Source organism: Mus pahari, chromosome 14 (assembly GCF_900095145.1).
Source record: "Mus pahari chromosome 14, PAHARI_EIJ_v1.1, whole genome shotgun sequence".
Taxonomy (NCBI): domain Eukaryota; kingdom Metazoa; phylum Chordata; class Mammalia; order Rodentia; family Muridae; genus Mus; species Mus pahari.
Window position 1 is genome coordinate 50,607,076 of NC_034603.1, and position 11,201 is coordinate 50,618,276.

The 11,201-nt window shown below is 49.9% G+C and overlaps 2 protein-coding genes across 3 annotated transcripts in view; one reads left to right on the plus strand and one right to left on the minus strand.

The window, feature by feature from the left end:
- Rad51d (RAD51 paralog D) overlaps positions 1-9,095 on the minus strand; it is a 17,823-nt gene extending 8,728 nt beyond the window's left edge. The window contains exons 1-8 of one of the 2 annotated variants that reach the window (XM_021212443.1): positions 8,809-9,095; positions 8,458-8,519; positions 8,162-8,280; positions 3,476-3,557; positions 3,085-3,219; positions 2,478-2,573; positions 1,390-1,480; positions 1,220-1,290 (exon numbers count right to left, since the gene is read on the minus strand). In XM_021212443.1, coding sequence (XP_021068102.1) covers positions 1,220-1,290; positions 1,390-1,480; positions 2,478-2,573; positions 3,085-3,219; positions 3,476-3,557; positions 8,162-8,280; positions 8,458-8,519; positions 8,809-8,890 — 738 coding nt within the window. In that variant the 5' untranslated portion in view covers positions 8,891-9,095. The remainder of the gene's footprint in view (positions 1-1,219; positions 1,291-1,389; positions 1,481-2,477; positions 2,574-3,084; positions 3,220-3,475; positions 3,558-8,161; positions 8,281-8,457; positions 8,520-8,808) is intronic. The other variant, XM_021212440.2, reaches the window with a different exon arrangement.
- A 1,001-nt stretch (positions 9,096-10,096) lies between these two features.
- Positions 10,097-11,201, plus strand: part of Fndc8 (fibronectin type III domain containing 8) — a 7,727-nt gene continuing 6,622 nt past the window's right edge. The window contains exon 1 of the mRNA XM_021214106.1: positions 10,097-10,305. Within this exon, the coding sequence (XP_021069765.1) occupies positions 10,097-10,305 (209 nt within the window). The remainder of the gene's footprint in view (positions 10,306-11,201) is intronic.

Here is an 11,201-nt window from a genome sequence, read left to right on the forward strand (position 1 = left end):
GGTTTCTCTGTATAGCCCTGGCTGTCCTGGAACTCACTTTGTAGACCAGGCTGGCCTCGAACTCAGAAATCTGCCTGCCTCTGCCTCCCGAGTGCTGGGGGGACTAGTCTTAAGCAGACCACCCACAGAGGCATTCAAACCACAGCCTCTGTAGGATACTACGGCTCCTTTCATACTCTCTCTGCCAGAGACTGGCCCCCAAGTACCCTCGAACACCCAGAAGCCAGTAGATGGAAGCCCAGGACTCTGCATTTGAAAGAGCAAGATGTTCAAGGTCAGCCTGGTCTACAGAGTGAGTTCCAGGACAGTCAGGGCTACACAGAGAAACCCTGTCTCAAAAAATCCAAAAAGAAAAAAGAAAGAACAGAAAGAAATAGCAAGATAACAAAGGTCCTTTCACACTGCCTGCAGGTACACAAGTTAGTATGCTATTTCCTTAAAATTGGGCGAGCTGGACATTTGAAGTACATGTACTTGGGTGTGTTTGTGTGTGTGTGTGTGTGTGTGTGTGTGTATCTGTAGTCCCAGCCCCTCAGGAGCAGTCTAGGAGTTCAAGGGCAGCCTGAAAGCCTAGTAAGACACTGTGTCAAGAACAGAACCGCTAAAGTATAGGTAGCCCTGACTCGATAACTATACTTCTTTAATTCCAGCACCCAGGAAGAAGAAACAGGCAGATCTCTGCGAGTTCAAGCCCACCCTGGCCTACAGAAAGGAGTTCCAGGACAGCCAGGGCTATGCAGAGAAACCCTGTCTCAAGAAGCTTTTCATTAGCTTTAATTACATGTATATACATGTGTTTGCATTGGGGTATGTGTACATGAGTACAGGTGCCTATGGAGATGAGAAGAGGGCATTGGGTCTCCTGGAGCTGGAGTTACAAGTGGTTGGGGTCACCAAACTTCCTTTTTAAACTTTTTTCTCAAAGCTGGTGGTGGCGCACGCCTTTAATCCCAGCACTTGTGAGTCAGAGGCAGGCAGATCTCTGAGTTCCAGGCCAGCCTGTTCTACAGAGTGAGTTCTAAGACAGCCAGAGCTGTAAAAAACAAAATAAAACAAAACCCTGTCTCAAAAAGTCAAATACATACATATATACATACAGAACAAAAGGCAAGCCAGTACCACCTTTCTGACCTGTAGAAGCTGGGTTCAGGGTTCTGTCCTCTTAAGGGCTATTAAGTTCCAAACTGACATTTAAGAGAAACAGAGAGCTAGAAATTACCACCACGGCCACACCCAGGTCCCGGGCCAGGATCTTGAGCTCTCGGGCTAGCTGCATCATCAAGGCCAGGCCTGGGGGAGGAACAGAGAGGAGGGGCAGCAGAGGGCTGAAGGACAGGGCTGGGAGGTGAAGTCCCCACCCTGTCCCCAGGCTCTCCTTCTTTTCCTCACCTTCCCTCTGCTGGCCTCCCAGAAGTGGGGAGATGACTGCAGTGACAGAATCCACAATCACAACCTTCACGGTGCCTGAAGAAGTTGCCTCCTGTTGGAATGGGGAAAAGCAGGTATCACGAACCTCTAGGGCCTGCCCTGGGAAAGCTCCTCTATTAGAAGGTGAAGGCCAGTGGGACGCCTCAGCAGATGTAGGTCTCGGTCTCTTTCCTCCCTCCCCACCCCCCCTTCAAGTTTAGGCTAGGTGGTAATGGTACACGCCTTTAATCCTAGCACTTGGGAGGCAGAGGCAGGCAGATGACCATGAGTCCCAGGACAGCCAGGACTATACTGAGAAATGTACCACTTACTTGCTTAACTATGGAACCTAAGTGGGTATGTACAAGAGGTTTGGGGCTATCGCAGCCAGTTCTGAGAGGAAGAGCAGGAGAATCAGACACTGGACTTAGTGCCAACCTCCAGTCTCACAGAGGACAGATTGCCTCGAGAGTCTCCCAGCTAGATGTGGAGAAGCAAATGCCTTTAATCTCAGCACTCAGGAGACAGGACAGGGGGATTTTGTTAGTTCCTAACCAGCCACAGCTCGCTCTCTCTCTCACTCACACACACACACACACACACACACACCATTTGTTGGGGGTGGGGTTGTTTGGTTCTGAGACAGGGTTTCTCTATGTAGTCCTTGGCTGTCCTAGAACTCTGTAGACCAGGCTGGTCTTGAACTCACAGAGATACACCTGCCTCCACTTCCTAGGCGCTGGGATTAAAGGCATTCGACACCGGGCCTGGCACAAAAGTTTTTCAAATTGATTTCAGCGAGTAACGTAGAAGTGAAGACAGTATAACCCTGGACTCAAGGAGCCCACTGTTGTCCAGGGCTGGTGAGCCTGCCAACAAGGAAGCGCAGGAATTAAACACCACAGAATTCCACCTGGGGGTTAGGGGCGTGCGCGTGCAAACACAGCTGGAGATGTTACACTTGGTGGACACAGGCATTCTGCATACAGCCTGTGGTCAGACACCTGCCCGCATACAGGCAACACCTGGCCAGCTGGGTAAAGCAGAAACAGGCAGATGAGCGAGCTCACCTGCTGGGCTATGGTGCCCCGAAGGTCCTGCAGCATATCTAGCATCTGGAAGATGTCAAATGAGCGCACCACCTGTATCCTCTGGAGAGCACTTGCCTGAGGGGTGAGAAAGAGAAGCAGGGACTTGGAGAGGGGATCCAGGAAAGCCATAAAGAGTAATCATAGAGCTGAAAGGAAAAGAGGCACTTAGACACAGTGCTGGCATCCAGAATGGCAAATGGATTTTGCCTAATGGGCTGGATCTCACAGTGGTGACCACCTGGGTGCTGAGCTGTACGACGATGTTCAGAATTCAGCAGGAAGGACCGATATGATTGACTGGTGATGCCTGCCATACGCAAGAAATGGGCTAGAAACGCAGATGCTAGGTGCTTGCTTGCTCTGGTTTATGGTAAGCAAGGCCTTAAAGTTCCCGGAGAGTCAGTGTGGGAGGCAGCCAAGCTGGGATGGCAGCATTAGCACGAGCAGCTTTAGGAATGCAGAAGATTCTCCAGGTGCAGAGTGACAATGATGGTTCCCACAGATGGTGTAAACCCTTACAGTGTTCAGGGTCATGAGGTCTCCTAGCATCAGGATTTTCTAGGACCCCCGCCACCCTGCCTCCTACCTGTTTCTCCTCATCTTGGGTCCTAGCCTGGAGGAGCTGGAGGAGGCGGGATGCCGTTATTCCTCCATTGGAATCCACATACAGTACATTCTGCCGCAGGCTGTGGGCCACATTTGCAGCCACACAGAGACACACCTTCAGAGACAAGATGGGGTGCTGGGTAAACCTAAACTTTTGGGGAAGAGGGAAGGCCGCCAGGCAGCTCCCCCACACATCCTGCCCAGATTCCAACAACATACACTCGACAAGGCCGACCCATTCTCAGCACCCATCCGGTCTGTTCTGACCTCGAAACCCACAAGGACACCTGCAAGGACCCCTTCCCCCCAAGGAATCCAGGACAGTGTACCCACCTCCCCCAACCCTCCCCTACTGTTGGACCCATGGGTACCTGGGTTTTGCCGCTACCTGGACCACCCACAATTTCAGTCACCTCCCCAGTATAGAGGCCAGCATCAAGTAGTTTGTCCAGGCTGATGGTAGAAGAGGAGAGAATGGGGGATGGGCAAAGAGAAGAGAAAAGAAACTGCATTAAATCTGCGGATAAATTTGGGAAGTAAACCAGGCACAGTGACATGTGCCTTTGATCCCACCATCGGGGATACACATACCATATGTATGTATATATGCTATGCCCAGGACCAGGGCTGAATTTCTGTACCTCCCTCCCTCTGCTTCATCCGTGTGTGTGTGTGTGTGTGTGTGTGTGTGTGTGTGTATGTGTGTGTGTGTATATATATATATAGTTTTTTTTTTCCTTCTGGAGAGAAGGCTTAATGATGACGGTAGAGGGCTTGCTTAGCGTCTGCAAAGCCAAGAGCTCACCCTCCAGTATCCAGGCAAAAAAAGAAAGAGGTTGGAGAAAGTTGGCATACACTAATGTAGAGTCTTGTAACCCGTGAACACAGGCCGTCTCTACATTTATCTGGGTCGCCTTTGATCTCCTTCATCAGCATTTCTAATTTTCAGCATACAAAATCTACACGGGCTTTGTCAGATTTAGACCCGAGTGTTTCCTTTTCTTAGATGCAGCAGCAAATGGCATGGCGTTTTTAATTTCGGTTTTCACATGTTCATCGTGAATTCAGAGAAATGCAATTGATTTTTATGTGTTGATCTTGTATCCCCAGACCTTGCTAAACTCGCTTATTAGTTCTGGGAGTTTGTAATTATTTTTTATTTGCTTGTTTTTTGGCTGCCTCCCTCATCTGGTAGAAAAGCTCTGAGGCCTTTACCCCGTTATAGCTCTAGTATTAGCACAAAGCCGAAAAGCCCCTAAAGGCACACAGTAAATGTTACTGAACAAAAGGACAGTGGTCTGACTGTCAAAATTCTAGTGTGGGAGCTTTGAGTCCCAGGCCCTGCATCAAAAACAATGTATGGAGACTACAGGGATGGTTCAGGGATTAGGCTGTTCTTACAGAGGACCAGAACCCGTGTTGCAGTTTATAACCATCTGTAACTCCAGTTATAGGGGGGTCCTGACGCCCTCTTCTGACTTTCAGGGACACCAGGAATGAATGTGGTACAGACATACATGCAGACAAAATACTCATACACATGAGAATGAAAAATATAAAATAAACAAAGCAGATGATCCCTAAGGAATAACATCTGTTGCCCTCTGGCATCCATGTGTACAGGCACACAAACCCATACTCATGCACACAAATGAGAGAGAGACAGACAGAGAGAGAGAGACAGGGAAAGAGTGAAGAAGGCTGGATGATTTGGCTGCATGCTCAAGTTGGAGAATCAATTCTGCCTGCATAGTACAACGTCTTTCTGGGTTTGGGTTTGGTTTTGTTTTTCTTTACCTCTCTTTTCTTTTTTGTGACATGCGGTCTTAACTCAAGCTAACCTCGAACACCCGGCATCAGATGATCTTCCTATCTTAGCAGCTGGGACTAGGCACACCCCCCTCCCTGCACCTGGCTTCCAGGGGCGTTTTTTTTTTTTAAAAAGTAGCCTCTGTCAGCAACTGTCTGGAGTCACCAGGAGCATCAGAAGCCATCAAGAGGCTGTTTGTAGTCCTTCCTTGGTGATTCCAGTCTGCAGACAAATCTGGGAAACATCGTCCTTGATTGATTAAATAAAAGTTCTATCAGGGGCTGGAGAGATGGCTCAGGAGTGAAGAGTACTGGCTGCCTTTCCAAAGGTCCTGAGTTCATTCCCAGCAACCACATGGTAGCTCACAGTCATCTATAATGAGATCTGGTGCCCTCTTTTGGCTTGCAGGCATACATGCAGGCAGAACACTGTATACATAATAAATAAATAAATAAATAAATAAATAAAAAGTACTATCAGCAGGACCCAAGAGTGAGGTTTTGGGTTTTTTTTGTTTGTTTGTTTGTTTTATTTTTGTTTTTTTGAGACAGGATTTCTCTGTGTAGCCCTGGCTGTCCTGGAACTCACTTTGTAGACCAGGCTGGCCTCAAACTCAGAAATCTACCTGCCTCTCTGCCTCCCAAGTGCTGGGGAGTATTTCTTTTTTTTTTTTACACTTAGCAGATGGTCATAGAAAAAAATGAATCACTGGTTTTGACTCCAGTTAAGACCCCATCACATGATAGGTTGTGGTGGTACACACCTTTAATCCCAACGCTCAGGAGGCAGACGCAGAGGCAGGTGGATCTCTTAAGTTTGAGGCCAGCTTGGTCTACAAAGTGAGTTCCAGGACAGCCAGGTCTACACAGAGAAACCCTACCTTGAGAAACAAACAAAAACAAACAGCGAACCCACTTCATGGGCAGTGGGCTGGAGCCGGCTCAGCAGCTAAGGCTACTTTCGACTCAAGAAGACTTCAGTTGGGTTCCTAATACCAGGTAGGCCTTGAACTCACAGAGATCTACCTGCCTCTGCCTCCAAGTGCTGGAACTAAAGGCATGCCCCATCATGCTCAGCTTAAAAATAAAATAAAATAAAATCGACCACACACCGAGGCCCCACCTCCATAAGGTATTTCCAAATCTGCCTCTGGAACAACGTCATTTGCATTTCCATCCCTGACTCCTCCTCCTGCTTCTGGAGCAGGGCTCCCTACTTCATCCAGGACATCCCCTGTTACCTCTGAGCACATCAATATGCAGAAGGGCTCCAACCAGGATGGCCTAGAAGGCAGAGATTTCTCCCCACCTTTCCCAGGGAACCCCCCCATCAGTTATTCTTCAGTCACTCATACAGACACCTTGCCTCATGTTTCCTGAAGACCTTCTTCCAACAGAGATGAACAGACAAAAGCTCTGGCTTGCAAGGCATAACCGATCCCTCCATCTACTGCGGGGTCTGCCCTGCAAAGATTTACGCTGCGCCTCAGCATTCCAAGAAGGCCCACAGCAAAGGACCCTGTTTAACAGGTTTAATGCATGCTAGTCACAAGGTTCACTAACTTTGACTATAGTCTTACTTCCAAGGTTTCAAAGTTACATCCACTAGGTAGGCACAGCACACTGGAGGGAAGTCTAAAACCATCTTTTTCTCTTTAAGATTTTTACGTAGGTATATATATGAGTACATTGTTGCTCTCTTCAGACACACCAGAAGAGGGCATCAGATTCCATTACAGATGGTTGTGCGCCACCATGTGATTGCTGGGAATTGAACTCGGGGCCTCTGGAAGGGCAGCCAGTGCTCTTAAACACTAGGCTAACTCTCCAGCCCAGCAAATCACCACCTTTGACTCTTCAAATGGACAACCGAGCTCACAATAAGTCCCTCTTCTCACATCTCTCCTTCAACATGTCTTCTGCGGTCACAAACCCTGGATCAGACTTACACCACCCAAACCAGCGGCACCAGATCCCTGTTTGGCCTCTGCCCCGCACAGCTATGCCCCCATCGCCTACAAATGCTTTCACAGTGGCCTTTCACCTCCAAGTATACCTCGAAACAGTCAGCTGGAATTAGGTTAAAATCCTGAGCCCCACTCCCTCCTCCAGAGAGCATCTGCTTGTGTCTGGCACCCAGTAGGCACTCAGCCAATGTTTGATGGATTACAAACACAGACCCCCAACCAGCGAGAGCAAGCACCAGACTGTGCGGACCTTGCCAAGAGAATGTGTTATGGAAACAGCAAGGGCCAGACCAATCCAAAGACCTTTGTGATGGCCGTGTTATTCATCAAACTCCGCACAAATAGGCCGGGAGAGAGGTCAGACTCGCTTGGCCAGAAAATGCTAGTTGTCTTCCAATTCTTTCCCAACCCGAACAACAGGGCACAATGTAACTGCTCTTTTCTGGGTATGCCCATTGCCCGCTGCTGCCGCAGATGGCAAAAGCAACAGGTTCTGCATTAGATAACCCTGGCCTCACCTCTTCTGGCCCCTCTCTTAGGCTAACCACAAGGGAGGTCAATAACTTCTAACATCTATAACCTAGGGCAGCAGTTCTCAACCAGTGGGGTCACAACCCCTTTGACAATGGCACAGCCCTTTCACAGGGGTGGCAGATCCGACTATATTGCTTATTAGAGATTTACACTATGATTTACAACAGCAGCAAAATTACAGTTATGAAGAAGCAAAGCAACAATTTTACGGCTGGGGGGGTCATCACAACATGAGGAACTGTATTATAGGGTCACAGCACTAGGAAGGTTGAAAACCACTGACCTATGTCAGTGCAAAAGTGCAGATTCCCAGGACCTCCATCCCCTCCCCCCCCCCATCTCACTTGCTTTATTCTGAAATATCATGGACTCTACTGAACAACGGGGGTATTAACGACATCTTATGTTTTAGGACAGTGGCTCTTCACTGGGAAAAGTTAGCTTGTTGGAGATACTGAGGCATATCTGGAGGCATATTTTTGATTGTTATAACTGGGGGCATCTTAGAATCTGGTGGGTAGAGAAGGCTCAGGGATGCTGCTAAATGTCTCTCAGTGCACAGGATATCTCTATCCCAGGAAATAATTACTTGCCCCCCACGTATCAGTAGTGTTGAGGCTAAGAAACCCTGTAGCTTTACTCTAAAGAAAACCACTGAGGAGTCCACAGGCCTGCAGTTCCTCTACCGCTCCCCGTCCTCTGTAGCCTCCGTCTCTGCTTTCACCATGTCCAGGTTCGCATACAAACCTTCCGATGCCGGTGGACAGGATGGCCGTGGAAGTCTTCAGTTCCTCATAGAGATCTGCGCCATTTAAGGGGAAAGCCGAGAACTGCGCCAGCAACACCCTCCTCAGGGCAACCAGGGCCTACCAATAGGGCGGACACTCAGGCTCCAGGACGGCCAGACTGCCCCGCAGAGCAGCTGCCCCGCGGAGCACTTTATCTAGCGCCCCCCTTTATCGATCCCAAGGAACTCTGATCCTGCAGCGTGGGGAGCAGCTGGAAGAATGGGTTGGGATGGAGCTTGCGGATCGCGAGCTCACCTTGTAGGACAAACCACACTTCTGGGCTACTTCTTCCAAGTCAGCAGCTGCCAGGTCTGCCACTGGAAAGAGAGCACGTGCAAGTGATTGGCAACAGGAATGGCTTAGCCTTTTGCTCTGTTGTAAAACGGGATTAAGGTCTTATTCTACGTCCGATCTCGAGCACGCAGGCCCTGATGCAGGACCCCGCAAGGGGCCCCAGCACTCAGTAAAATCCTCTGCCTCGGCTCCTGTGAACCCAGCTTCCCCAGAAAGTCAGAGGAAGAGTGTGGCCATCCCGTTAGAGCCAAAGGCCCCGTACGTGTACCGAGACCACGGCGCCGACCCCCGGGGTAGTGCCCATGAGGTCACCTGTTTTTATCTTTCGGCCTCTGAGAAGCTGAACGGTCTCCTCGGTGAGGCCCGGGCACAGCCCTGCCCTGAGCACGCCCATAGTCCCTGCAAGCCCAGGACGCCCTGGGGGCTGTCTGTCACGTGGGCGCTCGCCGAGTCCCCCACTCTGGGCATTCCTCAGTTCTACTTAGGGAAAAGGTCCTGGCGTGCCAGCGCGGGACGAGGGGGGCGGGAAGAGGATGCAAGTCGGGGTGAGGGACACTAACCCTTCCCAACTCGCAAGACTCCCGCGCCCTGGGCCCGCCCCCTCCAGCCGACGCTTCCGGGTTCCGCGGCTGGAGCGTCTTTTGTAGGCCAGGCCTGCAGCGCCATCTGCTGATCATGAGGGCAAACGCAGCGGCCTTGCGACTCGCGCCAGCACACCTAGCGTTTACATCCATGCACAGAGACACAAGCACATACACCGACAACACACACACACACACACACACACACACACATCCTTCCAATGAGTCTCTTGTGTATACCAGCCTCTATTTGCAAAGCTAGGGGACACTCTCACTCCACCTAACCCAATATTTACAGTGAAGCATCCCTGACTTCCAGTAGCATTCATGTTAGGAAGACAATGAAAAAGAATCAAGTCATATCATTACAGAGTGTATGATCAAGCGGAGGTCCATCGAAGTTCACAGAGAATACCTGTGTCCCTAGATTTTCCAAATGTATCAAGTTTTTTTTCTTTTAAATTTATTTATTTATTATATGTAAGTACACTGTAGTTGTCCTCAGACTCCCCAGAAGAGGGAGTCAGATCTGCCCCAGAAGAGGGAGTCAGATCTCGTTAAGGATGGTTGTAAGCCACCATGTGGTTGCTGGGATTTGAACTCTGCACCTTTGGAAGAGCAGTGGGGTGCTCTTACCCACTGAGCCATCTCACCAGCCCCTTTTTTTGGTTTTTCGAGACAGGGTTTCTCTGTATATCACACAGAAGAGGACCAAGTAGTTGTGACCACAAACGTGACCTAGAGGGGGTCATGTGTGCTGGAAGGGGCCATCAAGTTTGTTTCTTGGCTCAAGCCCACCCCTAACCTAGGTGTTTGGTCTGTCCAGCTGCACAGAAAACTTCCTATCAAGGGGAGGCCGGCCCCCTCCATTGTTACACTGTGTGATGATTGTGAAGTCAGAGCACTGCAAATCCTCTCAACCAAACCAAGGGTGAGACCTTTGCCTCAGTTTTTCCTCTGCTTCCTGCCAGCTGGTTGTCCTGCAGGGTGGTGGCAACCCTGCGCCCCACCCACACCAGATGGCGACGGTATTCTGTAAAGTGGGGGGTGGGGAGGAGGCTGTACCGAAGAAGAAGGAAGCCCTTAATGTTATCAATGTGATTGACCAACTGCCAAAGCCCTGTCCAAACCCTAAGTTTATTAACCGGTCCATGGCCACCAAAGGCCTTCTGCTCCCGTCAAGACGCAACTTGGCCAGCTACTCGGAGGAAGAAAACACTGATGTCATGTAAGACACAACTTGGGGTCCTCATTTCTAAGACTGGAGAAGCTTTGCCGCCCACTGTGGCAGGTCCCTCAGGGAAGAACGTATCAGAAGGTTCCCCACGCACCCGCCCTGAGCCCCACATCAGTTTTGAGGGCATGTGGGTCCCCCATTCTAGGTGACCTTCCTGGACTAGCTAGAGGGTGCTTTTTATTCTGCTTGCCACTCTGTGCCACCCCTGGCTTCTCACCTTCTTTTCTATCACTTGAGTGCCCCGCCTGCCTTCCAGCTGAGGTTCACTGGTCTGCTAATTAAGGCTGAATTTTCTCGGCTTCATACCACAAAACTCTTTGCCTCCAGGTGAGAAATATGACCCAGCATCAAGTTGGGGGATGCAGATGTTTCGGGGAAACATGGTCCCTGCCTCCAAAAAACGTCAGGCCTGGTGCCAGTGGTGTCAGAGGTGGGGGGCATCAGGCAATGAAGAAGGAGATACAGTTCAGTCTGGTAAATGCCGTCCCAGGGCAGCTTGAGAAACCAAGGACTTGGTATAGCTTGGGATAAGGTGCAGAAAAGGGAGACTTCTTAGAGGGAGATCTCCAGGAAAACGGTGTGCAGGGTGACTACTGAGGAAACAGTACAATCTCATTGAAGTGATCCATGAGTGGGCCCTGGGCTGAGTCTAATGTTCTGTTATCACTGTCTCGAGCTACTATGTGGAGGCTGGGAATTGAACTCTGTCTTCTACAATAACAGCCAGTGCTCTCAACCACTGAGTCATCTCTCCAGCCCCAGACATGAAATCTTTTATAATTGCTTAAAAAAAAAAAAATTAGCCGGGCGTGGTGGCACACGCCTTTAATCCCAGCACTCGGGAGGCAGAGGCAGGCGGATTTCTGAGTTCGAGGCCAGCCTGGTCT